The sequence below is a fragment of the Gopherus evgoodei genome, chromosome 2, assembly GCF_007399415.2.
Source record: "Gopherus evgoodei ecotype Sinaloan lineage chromosome 2, rGopEvg1_v1.p, whole genome shotgun sequence".
Taxonomy (NCBI): domain Eukaryota; kingdom Metazoa; phylum Chordata; order Testudines; family Testudinidae; genus Gopherus; species Gopherus evgoodei.
This window is the reverse complement of record NC_044323.1, coordinates 73,817,992-73,835,014: the sequence shown is the minus strand read 5'-3', so window position 1 is coordinate 73,835,014 and position 17,023 is coordinate 73,817,992. Positions and strand designations below refer to the sequence as shown.

Sequence of the window (17,023 nt, the reverse complement as noted above, 5' to 3'; positions counted from 1 at the left end):
GTGCGTCCACCTTCCCTCAGGGGCTGCAGGGACATGGTTCTGGCTGCTTCTCAGAGCAGCGCGGCCCCGGTGTGTGCCGCTGCCACCCCAGAGCCACTTTAGTTAAGCGGCTCTGGGCCAGAGCCTGAAGCCCTCCTGCACCCTACCCCCCAACTGCCCTGAGCCCCCTGCTGCATCCCACACTCCAACCACCTGCCCTGAGTCCCCTGATGCATCCCACACCCTTTCTACACCCCAACCCCCTGCCCTGATCCCTCTGCCTGCACTCCGTACCCATCCTGCTCCCCAGCTCCCTATCCTGAGCCCCCTGCCTGCTGTACACCTGAACCCTGACCCCCTGCCTCACCCCTCCTGCACCCCACACTCCAACCCCCTGCCCTGAGTCCCCTGCTGCACCCTGCACACCTGCTGCACTCCCTGCCCTGAGCCCCCACCACATCTCTCCTGCCCCCTCTGGGGGCAGGGAGGGGGTTGGAATGGGGGCGGGGAAGGAGTGGAAAGAGGCAGGGCTGGGGGGGGGCCACCTGGAAGGGGTGGAGTGGGAGCAGGGCCGGGGGCAGCGAGGGGCAGGGGTGTCAGTGATGTAGCCCTCAGGCCAATGAACTAACGCTCATGTGGCCCTCTTGGTCATTAGAGTTTGAAACCCCTGATCTAAAGGTTTCAACTCTACTGATGAATCATGTAGATGTTAATATGATGCCACAAAATAGAATGTCTTTTTTTCATTTGCTATTTTAACAACCCAAGTGACAGACTCAAACTACTTTAAGAACACTATTAAGGTTGTGAAGTTAAGCGCTCAAAAGTATGAATTACAATTGTCCTTAATTACATGATAACATATGATTCTCCCTCCCTCTCCCCTAGGACCTCTGCCTCATTTAGTACACAGAATGGATCTGCTCTGTGGATGAATCAAAGCTGTGCAGTAAAAGAAGTTGTTGTCTGTAGGACCCCTGCCTCACATAATTTGCAAGGTATATAGTGAATGAGGCAGGGATTGCAGGAAGGAAAAGGACAGTCTCATGATCAAGGAAGTAAAATACTTTATTGCATGACTCTATACCCAGTTTTAATGCACACATTCAAACTCAGCTCTGAAGACAGAATTATTAATTTCCTTAAGGGCTTATCTATGGCAGTGGTTTTCAAACTGTGGGTTGCGACCCAGTACTGGGTCACAGAATGTAAGGCACTGGGTCATGGGGGCTCTGGTCAGCACCACTGACCGGGCCGTTAAAAGTCCCATTGGCGGTGCTGCCCTGTTAAGGCAGGCTAGTCCCTACCTGTTCCGACACCATGCTGTGCCCCAGAAGTGGCCAGCAGTAGCTCATAGGTGGGGGGGCTATGGGGCTCCGCACGCTGCCCCCACCCCAGGTACTGGCCCCTGGCCAGTGGGAACCAGGAGGTGGGGGTGTGGTGCCTGTGGGCGAGAACCTCACAGAGCCGCTTGCATGCCTCTGCCTAGGAGCCAGATCTGCTGCTGGCCACTTCCAGGGCGCAGCGCAGTCTGCAGTGCTAGGGTAGGCAGGAAGCCTGCCTTAGCATGCCTGCTTTGCCACATCAATCTTCTTCAACTGTGTCACCAGAAAACAAGTTTGAAAACCACTGGTCTATGGCATTTATCATTATCGTATCTGAGTTTTTCACAAACATGAATTTATCTTCACAACATCCCTGTGCAGTGAGTGGATGGTATTATCTCTAGTTTACATGTGGGAAGTTGAGACAGAGAGAGTAAGGTCAAAAGTTTCCACCAATGTTGGGTTCTAACTTGAGATGTCAAGGGCCTGACTATTTTTTTTTCCCTTAAAGTACTTAACATTACATTATTTAGTATTTTATATGCTCAAAGCACTGCTCCTATCAACTTCGGTTGCAGTTGTGCATGTTCATCACACTTTAGCAAATCAGACCCCAGAGTATCAAGTTTGGCCCCCAAAACATGAAGAAAACAGTTAGTGGCCACTTACGGAAAGCTTGGTTTAAGTGACAGAGGAACTCTGTGGCAAAGGCAAATATGGAATCCACTTTTCCAGGACAGCATTCAACTGCCTTAACCATGAGACTTTTCTTCCTCTTCCTGCAATCCCCTGCCACATTCACTCTACTGCTTCCAGTTCTGTGAGGCAGGGGTCCCACAGACAACAGCCTCCTTCATCATACAACCCTGAGTCATCCACAGGCAGGGGATCTGGAAAAGAAAGTAAGTGATCATGTAATTAAAGACAGTATCATGACATATAAGCATAAGGAGGCTGAGTTAAGATTGCACAGGCAGTCTTAATTCTGCTATTTCCTAACTTTTGAGAGTTTGATTGTGCAACCTTAAATGTTCTTTTAATGTAGTTTTTTGTGCATAGTGCAGTATATTTATTAAAAGGTTTGTTTTATACAGTTCTGTACATTTACACAGCTCTCTTAGAGTAAGACATATTCCTTGTCCTGAACTTATTATATCAGATGTGTCGCATCCAGAAAAGGCAGGGGGGACAGCAAGCATAATTTCTTAACAAACAGTATTATATAAACTATTAACAGCAATCTGTACTGAAGGTATCTTAGTGTTCTTTTCCCTGAAGATGACTCCAGAAATGCAATCTTGTTAATGAAATGAGAAAGCAGTTCATGCATCTTAAAGGAAAGACGTTTACATCACCTTAATTTCCATCTGTATTGTGCCTCATTTTAGGTCTCCGGTTGAAAGCTACAACTTTCCAGTATTTTTTTTTTTTAATACAGGACTGTATTAGAAATGTCTGTGGAACTAATGGTAATATTTAGACCTGTTTTTTATGCCCAGACATCCCAGAAACAGCCAACAGGTGCGGAAGCTTTGGTTGATCTCATTAGGAGAGAATCAAGGAATTGAACGCTTCATGTAACAATTTTTCATACTCTTAGTACCTTCCTCTTAGGAAGGCTGACTTTGAGGTTTTTCCTCAGGATTAAAACCAGAGTCCAGAATCTGATTTCTTTTGGTGTTGTAAGAGCACCATTAATTAATACAATAATTATTATTATTACTTTTAACGTTTGCTGTAGATGTATTGTTACTGTTTGTTCTGGTCTTTTAAACTTGGCTCATGGGGAAGGGATGTAGTCGCTTCTGCACACAGTTTTTTTTATAGCTGTTCATAAAGAGACTGTTTCGTAGCACACTGCAGTCATGAGTGAGCTCCCAAATTTAAGCTATTGATCTGCTAAATGCAGCTACATGTTGCCCGATATTAAAATGCACCTATAATTTAAAAAAAAAGGGGGGGAAAACAAAGAGGCAGATGGAATGATTTGACTCTTTTACTTAAAACAGAGGATATGCTACCTTTGTGAGTAGAGTAAGTTCTCTGTTTTTCTAGTATTTGTTAACACTATTAGGTTAGCCCTAGCTGTTAAAGATCAAGCATTCATTTTTTTTGTTAAGATACACACCATAAATATTGGCTATCAGTATTTGGAGACTTTGTTGGGCAGCCTGATCAACTGATTGCTGTCATCAGTCACCTTTGTGCAAACATGACATCGTTTAATGTTTTAAGAGCATTTGAGCTCTTCTTAAGTGTTGTATTTCTTCGGTATCTACATGCTCATATATATTATATCCACTAGATGGTGCTAAATGGAATTGATTATCTTGAATTGAGCATTTATTCACTGTTAGCTTTCCTCTCCTTAAGCAGGTGGTTCTTGTAGGTGCCTTTTCTGACTAACTTCATACATTTAAAGAATAAAAAAAATTGCAAACAAAATAAAGTATTTTGTTCAAAACATTTTTGACACATTGAGTTTGAATAATGGCAACTTACATAAAGGGATTTATTGTTTGTGTGATGCATGCTGGGAGATCTAAAAGACTTAGGAGGCATGTTTTGTGTAGATGGTGTACAGAACTCTGAATCAATAATTGTTATAGTAACTTTTTTGTCTTAAAGAAGAAATACAAGAAACTGCATCTTCCCCTCAAATCCACTAACAGATCAAGAAAGGAGGCACATATGAACAAGATTTTAAACTAGTGTACACTAATTTACAGTAGCTATTTTTTATAGCACAGACACTGAATATCTTGCACATGAACAGTAAAGCTTTGGAGGAAGAGGAAAAAGCCAGTTTAAATATTGAGAGCGCTGTGGGATTTCTTAATACAAAGAGCAACTTAGCAAACATAGTTTAAAACCTAGAATTAAAGAAAAATGGCTGCTATCGTGACATTCTGGTTGTCTATCTTTTCTATACGTTTAGTATTCTAGATTTTCTCCTTTCAGATTTACATGGTAGGTGTTTGGGATGCTCATCTTGCATCAACTAAACGCTATGTTAATAGAGTGGGGTTTCTTAAAGCCACAATTACAACTGATAGCATGTTTACCAGAATCTAATATTTTTTTTGCTCTTGTAATTCTGCATTATATTTTAAATGTTGTTTTTAATGCCACTGTGAATAGGGTATCCTACTTCTACAAAACTGCTATAAGCAAAAAACAATTTTTTAAAAATGAAGGCTCTGATACTGTAAACACTCCAGCAAGTACATTACTTATGCAACATTTATTTTTAAAAAAATTTAGTGGGATAAAATCAGTCACATGAAAACAAAATTGCTTCAGTGTTAATAGAAAAATGTCATTTAGACTTCTTTAATAAGTTAGTTATTGTGTACTTTTTATACAGAATCCAGAATTTTTCAAATCTAGATGTCCAAAGTTAAACCAATACTTAGGTACCTAAAGGTGGGATTTTCCAAAGCACGTAAGTGACACAGAAGCACAAATTCCATTGACTTTATTCTGCAAAAACTGATGGAGTATAGCCTGGTTGAAACACTTGAGTTTACATGTCTTGTGGAAGTTGGATATATTGAAAGGTGATGTCCAGAAGTATAGTCCGGACTATTTAGTTAGCAATTTTGTGGTTGGTTTATTCTCACAGAAATAATGTTAATGAGACTCTGGATTTGCCTTTTTCTGTATAGATAAGCTTATGTGTGAAACAATTCACTAGGAAATCTCTAGACCCCATAACTTTATGAAACATTCAGTATGGGGATAGTATTGTTGCATTTAACTCATTTTCTCAACACAATTGATCTTGTTCACACATTAATTCAGGTAGTCACAATTAATAGGAAACTAGTGAATTTTTACAAACTTTGTATTGTAAAATGGCACATCAATCCCTTCCCAACAGGGCTGGCTTTAGGCCTATTCCACCAATTCCCCTGAATCGGGCCTCGCACCTAAGAGGGCACCGCGCCTAGTGAGAATCCCTTCCCTGGCTAGAGGCGCCTTTTTAATTTTTACTCACCTGGTGGCGCCCCAGGTCTTCGGCGGCACTTCGACAGCGGGTACTTCGCTCGCTCCAGGTCTTTGCTGCCCTTCGGCAGCGGGTCCTTCAGTGCCACCGAAGACCTGGAGTGAGTGAAGGACCTGCCGCCGAAGACTCGGAGCACCATCCAGTGAGTACAAGCCCCACGTGTGTTCTCTTTTTTTTTTTAAGTCATCCCTGCTGGGGCCCCCTGTTGAAACTGTTTGAATTGGGCCTCGCACTTCCTAAAGCTGGCCCTGCTTCCCAATGTATGTCAGCTAATGAAACTGAAGAACCCTCATGCTTGTAAGATTAGATTTTTGTTAGAAAGGTTTTGGACACTAAATAGAGTTAACTGTTCACTTTTTTTCTTTTCAGGACCAGGGTCAGGAATTAAATCTGTTAAATGGAGACCTCCTCCAAAAACAGAATATTCAGAGGTATGAATATTTGTGGTTCTTCTGTGTTTCATTTTGTTAGTGTGTGATTTAGAAATGATGCATTGAACTGGTGTGGCAGATGGTTCTGTGCGTGAACTTAATTGAACAATATGCTAGCTCTACCAAGGTAGCTTGCTATATAAATAGTTACCAACTCAAATGCACTTGATATTTGACAAAATTTTTATTTTTATTCATGTTGATAAACTATGATGAAAGTTAAATCTACTTATGTAAGACAGAGAAGATAGTGTCTAAATCTTCTGCATTGTTTCCAGATCACGTAAGTTAAATACCAGATTTAATAGGCAGTTTTAAGAAAAAATAAAGCTAACTACAGTCAAGGATGTGTGACACTCTGAGACACATCCATTTCTCTTCCTGACTCTAAAGAGAGATGGTACAAATTAGAGATCCAGCACCCAAAAATAAACTGAGTAGACAGATATTCAAGATGAGAAGTTGATTTGAGGGAGTAAGGGATTGGATAAGACTATAATGTGAGAAGGATAGTGTAGCAAGCGTATGGAGTTTTTTGCAAATTTTGTATCACGTTTTGAGTTTGCTTTGCTGGTGGCTTCAAGGCTAAATGTGGTGGAGGATGAGATGTGTGGTTCTAATTTCTACATCTCAATAGTATATCTGGATTCCTTCAAGTTTTGTGACATGGAGTTGCAATTCCTTTGTGTACACTGTTGAGTAGCCAACATGGAACACTCTCATGGAGTGAGTTGGCCCTTTACATGCAGTGGGCCCAGCTCTGTCTTTGTCTGGTTTCTTCTGAATCCTAGATCTGAGGTGTCCTTGGGTGAAGCATCTGATTGGAGGGAGAATGTGACCAGGAAGGGTCACCTGATTAAGGTTGGATGCCTAGGCTGGAAGAAGAGCCTGCTAGAAAAGACTGTCTTCTTAGACTGAGACACACCAGGATTTTGGAAAAGTTCTGGGTGAGGCCCTTGACAGTGATCAGACAACAGGCTTGGGAAGGGCTTATCCAGAAGAGGAGTTGGGAATGTGTCTGACTGGAAGTGGAGGGACAGATGTGGACAGGGGGCGCAAGGACACATGGGGATGCACGGACACAAGGATAAGGGCAGATGTGCCTGACTGAATGGGAGAGGCTAGGGGTCAGCCAGGGTCTGCATGTAGGAAGCTCCCTAACAATCCCTCCCCACCCCAAAAAAAACCCCTGATCCATAATTTTCCCACCCATACCAAACCACTCTCCAAGTTCACACCCAGGCTCTTTTCCAGCAATTACTTCCCTCTCCCACAAGCCTTTGCACTCCTTCTGACAGGTGTGGACAGTATGGTTCTGATTGTAGTTTTAAATGAATTCTTACTCAGAGTTCTGTATTAATATGCCTATTAAGGAATCTATTTGTCAAAAAACATTTCCTGAATCTTTTTTGTCGTCTATTTTGTTACAGACATACTTGCTGACAGGTATTTTTAAATAAATGACCAAAAATAATTGAAACTGGTGTAATTATATTGTGGTGTTTTGACAAATAAAATATGCAGAATTTAAAAAAAAATTGCGGAATTTTAAATTTTTTTAGTGCATAATTCCCCCAGGAGTAGACATAGATGTTAGGACAAGGAAAGCCAACAGTGTTACAGATGTGATCAAATCAAGAAAAAGGAATTCAGTAGAGGCAAGGTGGCAGTAAAGACTAATTCTGAAGATGGCAATACTGATTTAGAGATGAGGGAAAGGGTCTTGTGTCAAGGACGATGCCAAGATTTCTGAGCTTGGGAGCAATGTTACCTTTTTAATTAAGGAGAACAATAGTGGAGTCACAAAATGGGATTAGGGCTCTGTCTAGAAGTACTTCAGTTTTTGGCATATTCAGCTGTAGTTAGACATTCAAGACAAGCAGATATGAGATGACATTAGAATGTGAGTCAACAGACATAACTAAGTGAAGCCACATATAAGTGGTGGTGAAGGTAGAAGATAAAGGATCAAGGAATCAGTTGTGGGGTGCTCTATTATGGAAGGTGTAAAGTCTCCACCTGAAACCTTAAAGGGCGTGGTTGAAAAAGGAGCATTCAAGGCAGGAGATGAGCATGCTAGAGAACTTAGCTGCTTGTTCAGTGCCATTGAAAAGGATAGCGTGAACAACACCTGAAAAGCCACACTGATATCAGAGTGAGAAAAGGAATCTGTGATCAGAGATAAGTGTAGACTAAATGCTTCTAGTGGTGATATCAATTATGTGCAAAATGCTGTGTCATCTAAGCACATTATGTAAACTAAAACATCAGCCAGAACTGAGCTGCTTCTTCAAGTGATTGCTCATATCCATTCCAGTTAGGTGTGCGTGCGCCACATGCACGTTCGTCGGAAGATTTTTACCCTAGCAACACTCGGTGAGTTGGCTGGGCGCCCCCTGGAGTGGCGCTGCCATGGCACTGGATATATACCCTTGCCGATCCAACCGCCCCTCAGTTCCTTCTTACCGCCCATGTCGGTCATTGGAACAGTGGAGCGCAGCATAGCCGATCTCCACCTCCCTAGCTTCTTGTAGTTCTTTCATCGTTATTGTGTATCTAGTTCAATTTTCTATATTTCTTGTTAGTTTTATTAGTTTCTTGAACATAGTTATTGTATATAGTTAAGAGGGGTTGGGGATTAGCCTGTTCCCCTCACCCGGTGCCAGGGCCCATGCCCGGTTCACCAGGTTTCAAACCTTGCTCGGCTTGTCACAAGCCGATGCCGACAGGAGATCCTCACGACTCCTGCCTTAAGTGCCTGGGGGAATCCCACCTCACAGACAAGTGCCGCATCTGCAAGGCCTTCAAGCCGTGGACGAAAAAGGAGCGGGACTTTCGTCTCAAACAGCTCCTGATGGAGGCAGCTCTTACTCCTTTGCCCTCAGCACCGAGCGCCAGACAGTCTGCACTGGGGAGAAGTGCATCTTCGGCACCGGAGTACACTGGCATTGCGAAGGCCCCTTGGCACCAACCGTCGCCAGCCCAGAAGCCTGCCCAGCACCGCTCTCTCTCCCCGCAGGTCAAGAAGCACAAGACTCCTGCGACTCCCATGCCTACATCGCAGTCAGAGCACCCGCCTAAGTCGGACCGCCCAGCACCGACAACTGCCGCGGCACCAACAACTTCAGCGCCGTTGATTCCGGCCTCGCAAGAGCCGTCGAGTCCGGTGCCTGACAGCTCCACGGCACATGCCGTGGTTGAGCTTATTGTTCCCTCCACGCTGGAGACATTCTCTGCGGCAAGGGAGCTGATTGCCCTGACAGAGCTGCGCTGCCTCAACCCCCGGCACCGCCGGTGCGGGTTATCCAATCAATAGGCAAGCCTGCCCTGCTGAGACCATCCTCGGTCAGCACCGCCAAAAGGCACCTGTCACGATCAAGATTCTGCCGGCGTTCTCAGTCCCATCACCGATGCCGATGGCAGTCCCAGTACCGCTCTCCATCTCGGTACTAGTTGTACTCGCGGCACCATTTGAGATCCCGCTCGCCAACGCGATACTCTCAACGCTGATCCAGTTCACGGCACTGCACCTCTCGCAGCCGCTCTTGACGTCGAGCTTCGAGATCCCAGTCAACCTCCTGGCACCGCTCCGGTAACAGGTCCCGGTCTCATTCCTAGTACCGGTACGGCACACGGTACTGTTCTCCGGTGCCGCATGAAGACAGATCAACCAGACACAGAAACCCTTCCCAAGTGGTTTCAGCTCCTCCGTGGCCGTCTCGCCATACATCTGTATCATCACACGCGGACAGTGCTTCCTACACACAGGACTGTGATTCGGAGACACACAGCCAAGTCTTCCAAGAGACCCACGGCCCAGACCAGAGACCTCATCAGTGGTCCTTCTGGACACCTTGAGCATATCACCAAGGCCAAGGTGGACCCACAGTGACATCACGCTCCGTTCCATCGGAACACTGGGTGCCAGAGGCCACTGTCAGCCGCCCCCTTCCTGCGGGTACGGAGGAAGCTTCCATCCATGCACAGGACCCTCAGGTCCCACCAGTCCCTGATGTCCCCCATGATCAGGAGACCATACGGGACCCACTCATCCTGGGCCTTTCATCTTCCTCTTCCCTGGATGAAGCGGTAGTAGGGACATCCTCATCGGGCCCGCCTCCACTTCACCTCAGAGCACACCAGGACCTCCTGAGGCACGTCGCCCTGAATATAAACCTGCAGGTGGAGGAGGTTCCAGAGGTTGAGGATCCGGTGGTAGATATATGGTCGGCGGATGCACCAACTCGAGTGGCCTTACTGTTCATTCGATCGATTCAAGCTAAGGCAGATACCATCTGGCAATCCCCAGCATCTATTCCGCCCACTGCCAGAGGAGTTGAACGGAAGTACATGGTGCCCTCTAAGGGGTACGAGTACTTATACGTGCACCCTGCTCACTGGTCGTACAGTTTATAAATGAATGGGAGCGCCATGGCCAGCAAGCCCCTGCCGCAAAATCTAAGGAGCCTAGGCGCATGGATTTGTTGGGCCGTAAAATCTACTCCGCGGGGGACCTCCAACTCAGGGTGGCAAATCAGCAAGCCTTACTTAGCAGGTATAATTACAACACCTGGGAGGTGGTAGGGAAATTCACAGAGCTGGTCCCGCAAGACTCCCGCCAAGAATTTAAGGCACTATTGGAGGAAGGAAAGAAGGTGGTGAGAACTTCTCTCCAGGCCTCGCTGGATGCTGCCAATTCGGCAGCCAGAACTGTGGCCTCTGGAATCACCATGAGACGTATATCATGGCTTCAGGGTCAGGCTTGCCACCTGAACTTCAGCACACTATCCAGGACTTGCCATTCAATGGCCAAGGTCTGTTCTCCGAGAAGACGGACCCTAGGCTACAGAGTCTGAAAGATAATTGGGTGATTGTGCATTCGCTTGGGATACATACACCAGAGACTCAACAAAGATCCTTCCACACCCAACCTCAACGCTCTTACCCCCCCCCGCCTAGACCAAGACAGGACTTTGGCAAGAGGCGAGGTTGAGGCAACAGCAGACGACAGTCTGGACTTCAAGGGGGTCACAATAATGGTCCCTCCAAGCCAATGACGGGACCCAAACCAAACTTTTGAAGGTGCGCCTGAGGGCAGTGTACCAGTTGTCTCCCAGGATCCTTTTCAGTTTTACAGCCGCCTTTCCCCTTTCCTCTCTGCATGAACCCAATTAACCTTGGATCGTTGGGTCCTACGCACGGTAGAATTCAGATACCACCTCCAGTTTATTTCACTCCCTCCCTCCCAACTCCCTTCCTCGTCTCTCTTCAGGGACCCCTCTCACGAGCAATTCCTCTTGCAAGAGGTAGGGAAGGTCTTTACCATGGGAGCTATAGGGGAGGTACCGAAGGACCTAAGCAGCAAGGGGTTCTATTCCTGGTATTTCCTAATCCCCAAGGTGAAAGGAGGCCTCAGGCCTATCCTACACCTGCAAGGACTGAACAAGTTCATGAAAAAGTTGAAATTCCGCATGGTATCCCTGGGGACCATCATCCCATCCTTGGATCCCGGAGACTGGTATGCCGCCCTCAACATGGACGCATATTTCCACATTGCCATTTACCCTCCGCACAGACGGTACCTCCGGTTTGTGGTCAACCATCAGCATTTTCAGTTTACGGGCCTTCCGTTAGGCCTCTCTGAAGCCCCTCGGGTATTCACGAAGTGCATGGCTGTAGTCACTGCCTCCTTCCGTCGTCATCGAATACATGTCTTCTCGTACCTCGACGACTGGCTCATTTGGGGGATCTCTGAGCCCAAGTCACCAGTCATGTGGGCGTCGTCAAGGACCTCTTCATGCGACTAGGCCTGATGATCAACGTAGAGAAATCTACTCTAGTGCCCACACAAAGAATAGAGTTCATTGGGGCCATCCTGGACTCCAGTCTCGCAAGGGCCAGTTTACCGTGACCCCGATTTCAGGCAATAGTATCAATTATACAAAGCCTTCAAAACTTCCCGACAACTTCGGCTCGCACTTGTCTCGGCCTCCTCGGTCACATGGCTGCCTGCACGTTTGTGACCAAGCATGCCAGACTACCTCTGCGTCCCCTTCAAACTTGGCTCGCCTCGGTTTACCGCCCAGGCAGGGACGCCATAGACATGGTAGTCACCATTCCCCTGAGCATCCTAGGCTCCCTCGACTGGTGGCTGATGCCCTGCCTGGTGTGTGCAGGACTGCCATTCCATCCGCCACAGCCCTCCACGTCCCTGCGACGGATGTGTCATCTCTCAGCTGAGGTGCTCACCTCGGACATCTTTGCACTCAAGGCCTTTGGTCATCTCAGGAGCTGGTGTTACACATAAATGTCCGAGAACTAAGAGCAGTCCGCCTGGCGTGCCAGGCGTTCCAGCAACATCTACAGGGCCGTTGTGTCTCAGTGTTTACAGACAACATAACGGCCATGTACTACATAAACAAGCAGGGAGGGACACGATCCTCCCTCCTTGGTCGGGAGGCGATCCAACTGTGGGACTTTTGCATAGCCCACTCGATAGACCTGGTAGCGTCCTTTCTCCCAGGAGTTCAGAACACTCTGGCAGATCAACTCAGCAAATCCTTCCTGTCTCACAAGTGGTCGATTCATCCAGACATTATACATTCTGTTTTCCGGAAGTGGAGATTTCCCCACATAGACCTCTTCGCTTCCCGCGAGAACAGGAAATGCCAGAGGTATTGCCCCTTCCAAGGTCTCTCCCCGGGTTCAATCTCGGACACCTTCCTGATTCCATGGAAGAGCCAATTACTTTATGCCTTTCCACCATTCGCGTTGGTTCACAAGGTCCTACTAAAGCTCTTCAGGGACAGAGCTCGCCTGATCATGATCGCCCCTGCGTGGCCCAGGCAACACTGGTACACCATGTTGCTCGACCTGTCGATAGCCAACCCAATCACCCTGCCTCTTCGTGCAGACCTCATAACTCAGGACCTGCAGTCCCTTCACCTCACGGCATGGCTGCTGCATGGTTAACCCAGTCAGAGTTACGTTGCTCTGCCCCAGTGCAACAAGTACTCCTGGGTAGCAGAAAACTTGCCACTCGGTCTACGTATCTGGCCAAGTGGAAGCGTTTCTCCTCCTGGTGCGAAACGCAAAATGTTACTCCCACCAAGGTCTCGATCCCCACCATCCTGGACTACCTCTGGTCTCTCAAATAGCAGGGCCTAGCGGTATCATCATTGAGGGTGCAGTTGGCAGCCATTTCTACCTTCCACCCAGGAGAGAGTAGCCGCTCCGTGTTTTCACACCCTATGGTTTCCAGGTTCCTCAAGGGCTTGGAGCGCCTATACCCCCAAGCACGCTGCCCTGCCCCTACCTGGGACCTCAGCTTAGTCTTAACCAGACTTATGTCTCCATCATTCGAGCCGTTGGCAACTTGCTCGCTGCTATACCTGTCCTGGAAGACAGTTTTTCTTATAGCTATTACATCGGCCAGACGAGTCTCCGAGCTTCAGGCGCTCACGGTGGACCCACCGTATGCTGTGTTTCACAGTTGCGACCACACCCAGCATTCCTCCCTAAAGTGGTATCGGCCTTCCATACCAATCAGGACATCTTCCTTCCAATCTTCTTCCTGAAGCCACACTCATCACGACGGGAACAACAATTGCACTCCCTAGATGTCCGTAGGACGCTCACATTTTATATCGAACGGAGGAAGCCCTTTCGTAAATCGTCCCAACTCTCCTTTGCAGTGGCGAATCGAATGAAGGGCCTACCTGTCTCCTCCCAGAGGATCTACTCTTGGGTGATGGTGTACATCCGCACTTGCTATGACTTGGCTCATGTTCCCTCGAGCCATCTCACTGCACATTCTACCAGGGGCACAGGCTTCATCGGCTGCCTTCCTGGCCCATGTTCCAATCCAGGAAATATGTTGCACAGCTACCTGGTCCTCGGTCCACACCTTTGCTTCGCATTATGCTCTGGTTCAACAGTCTAGAGATGATGCAGCCTTTGTCTCAGCAGTCTTGCATTCTGCCACATCTCACTCCGACCCCACCGCCTAGGTAAGGCTTGGGAATCACTTAACTGGAATTTATATGAGCAATCACTCAAAGAAGAAAAGACGGTTACTCACCTTTGTAACTATTATTGTTCTTCGAGTTGTGTTGCTCATAGCCATTCCAAACCCGCTCTCCTTCCCCACTGTCGGAGTAACCGGCAAGAAGGAACTGAGGGGCGGTTGGGTCGGCAGGGGTATATATCCGGCGCCATGGCGGTGCCACTCCAGGGGGCGCCCAACCGACCCACAGAGTGTTGCTAGGGTAAAAATCTTCCGACGAACGTGCACGCAGCGCGTGCACACCCTACTGGCATGGATAGGAGGAACACATCTCGAAGAACAACAGTTATAAAGGTGAGTAACTGTCTTATATTGTGGAGCAACAATAGCCACCCCCATCAACTACCATTGCCTGCCACTTGATCTTACTCTCCATAGTTTTATCAAAAGGTAAAACAAACTTTTGAGCAAAAAGATTGAATCTCACGTGGCACCCTTAAGGCCATCTGGAAGTTACATCTGGAAGTTCCCAAATCTTTTAATAGTAGTCAAGTATGTAGAAGATTCTTGGGTAGCTAGACTCCAAGCTAATACAGGGTTTAAAAGATGAACACCTTGCATCATTCCAGGAAGGAGATGGAAGCAGCAAAAATTCATGGATGATGGCGACCTGTTCCACTTAAGTATGTGGCCCACTGGAGTTTGCATTGGCTGAAGATTAATTGACCTTTGTGGCTTGCCCCTCATAGTGCGTTGCAACCTGTAGATAACAAGGGCATAAGACATCAACTAAAATAGTTCCTCGCTTTCCTATCTACTCTTCTCCAACTTCCCAGAGATGTTCACAGACACTAGAAGAGGCTTGAAGGGTAAAAGAAATTTGCAGCTGCTAACAGGAAGGAGTTGTCCTGCTAGTAGTATTGAAGCTTTTGAGGATCTCAAAGGTTTTCCCTCAGTACTCCAGAAACAGCTGTTTGTGAATGTGCTCCCAGTTGAAATTTACTCTTTTCTCAAATGTGTAACACTGAGATATCTTCAAGCTGACATCATAGAAGATGGAAGCAGAAGTGGAGAATGCAGTGACCCAGCCTAACCTTGCTTCCACTGGTCTGTGCTGTGCTGCCTGCCTTCACCAAACAGGAAATAAGCAAGATGTTAAAAATTATTCCTTCTGTTCACTTGACTAAAACACATAGTAGTCCTCTTGAAAAGTGTTGGCAAATCAGATTACTGCTTTTCCTGTTGGAATAGCCCTAGAACATCTTTGTGCCATAATCATGTGTGTATTGTAATCTGATACATTGTTATCCTGCTTGACTACAGGGAATACAGTATGGGGGAGAGTTCAAAAATGCTTTGGAAAATGCCCTTTCAAGAAAATATTTGGGTTTAAAGGAATGTAGTGGATATACCAATAAATTTGTGAGTTTATTTGTACCTCTCATCCCAACACAGGCAAATTGTGTACTTACGTAGTTTTCCACAAGAGGGGGGAATAGTACTTCCTAATAAGAAATTATTATGGAGTCATGTTGTGTGAGTCTTGCTTTGCCTGTTGAGAGGGGGAAGGAAACAACATATTTTAAAGAATGAGTAGTGCTACGGGCTTTCTTTTCATTTACTCTATAGTATTTTTATTATGACTATAATATAGGGCAGGCTGTATCCAAACTACTACTACTCACCCTTCATCTTAAACTTGTCACATAGCAAACAGTTGTTTTTTCTTGTGGTTCCAGTTGCAGCATGATAGTCGATCTTGCATGTCTGACAGCAGAAGTGTTATCTCAAGATAAAGTAATCATCTGTCCTTCAGTCTAGTAGAGTAAATTTTGGTTTTAAAAAGCAGCATCCAGGTAGCAGCCCTCTGCAGGAATTAGCACATGTGCACTGTGGTTTTATATTGTAATGTGAATAACTATTTGTAATGCATATTAACGTACAGAGCAATTGGCAACTCTTTTCACACCCTTAGACAGGTTCCTATGTGAAACATTTACTGTAGCAAAGAACTTTGTTTACTGGGGGAGGGCATATGCCGTTAAGTAATTTTTTTTGTGATGTAATTATTTCACACTTGTCAACCGCTTGCAAAAATCTCTGTGATTTAATATAATACCTGTGTTAGAAATCCAGTTTGCTGAAGACTTAAACAGTTGTGTTTGGTGCTAAGAGCTTGCCAAGTAGTGTTTGTAAAAGGATTGTATAGCGGTGGATTATTTTACTGGTGAGAGGAATATTTTAGTAAAATAGCTGCAGTATTTCACAAATGTTGGCAGTTAACGTATCTTTTTAAGATGTTGCAGTAGTGGGATGTATGTGTAGTGAGTGGATCAGAATTTTTTTTAATGCTAACTCAGTGGTTCTCAAACATTTGTACTTTCACAGCAAGCACACTTGTTTCAGCAAGCCTCTGAGTATGACCACCACCCCTCAATAAGTTAAACTTTTTTTTATATTTAACACTATTACAAATGCTGGCGGTGAAGTGGTGTTTGGGATGGAGGCTGACAGCATGCGACTCCATGTAATAACCTCATGTCGTGCTGAGGAGTCACAGCCCCCAGTTTGAGAAGCCGTGTGCTAAATTAACAGATCTGAGAAGATTAAAATAAAGGTGTGTTCATGTATATCAATACAGCTGCCACTGTTACTTAGTAATTACAATTTACAATCTGAGTATATAGAATACTTAACCATGAAGAAAAGGCTTGTAGTAATTAAATAGTTAACCAATACATGCAAGGTTCCATGTTTGTACATTCTCATCTGGAGGAAAAATTGTACATATGACATGAAATTATCAAAAGTGATAGGGACTTCGTAAGTCCTATTGACTTTCAGTGAGACTTAAGCTTTTAAATGACTTTTGAAAATGGGATTTAGGGATTTCTGAGCATTTTACTCTTAGTCTGTGGCAGATTTGGAGCTATTTTTAAGTTTGTTTTTGTTTTTTTTAATATAATTTGGATACTAGATAGTTCTTGTTTGAAAATGACTGGATCAATACTCATTCTACCAAAGGTGAGAGCTTCTGAATGAGTGAAGCATAAATATGATTATTTGTCCTTTTTTTTTTTTCTTTAAAGGGTTTAACAAACTTGAGATAGTTAGTTAGTTAGTTAGTTAGTTAGTTAGTTAGAGTTTTCAGGGGTCACATATTCTGCAGTAGATATCCACAAATTTAGGATACGCTTTTTTGCTCTCAGTGCGAATGTGTTAAGAACATTAAGAATGACCGTACTGGGTCAGACCAAAGGTCCATCCAGCCCAG

General features: G+C 45.5%; 1 protein-coding gene and 1 long non-coding RNA gene across 3 annotated transcripts in view; one reads left to right on the top strand and one right to left on the bottom strand.

Annotated features, from left to right (window-relative positions):
• The window catches only part of AZI2 (5-azacytidine induced 2), a 54,105-nt gene that overhangs the window by 26,422 nt on the left and 10,660 nt on the right, over positions 1–17,023 (top strand). For both annotated transcript variants that reach the window (XM_030550998.1, XM_030550999.1), the window contains exon 6: positions 5,683–5,744. In XM_030550998.1, coding sequence (XP_030406858.1) covers positions 5,683–5,744 — 62 coding nt within the window. The remainder of the gene's footprint in view (positions 1–5,682; positions 5,745–17,023) is intronic.
• On the bottom strand, positions 1,435–16,159 carry LOC115645832. The gene is made up of 3 exons (XR_003998839.1): positions 15,435–16,159; positions 15,222–15,301; positions 1,435–2,194 (listed from the first exon to the last, which is right to left on the bottom strand). It is a non-coding gene; the product is annotated as an uncharacterized LOC115645832 (long non-coding RNA).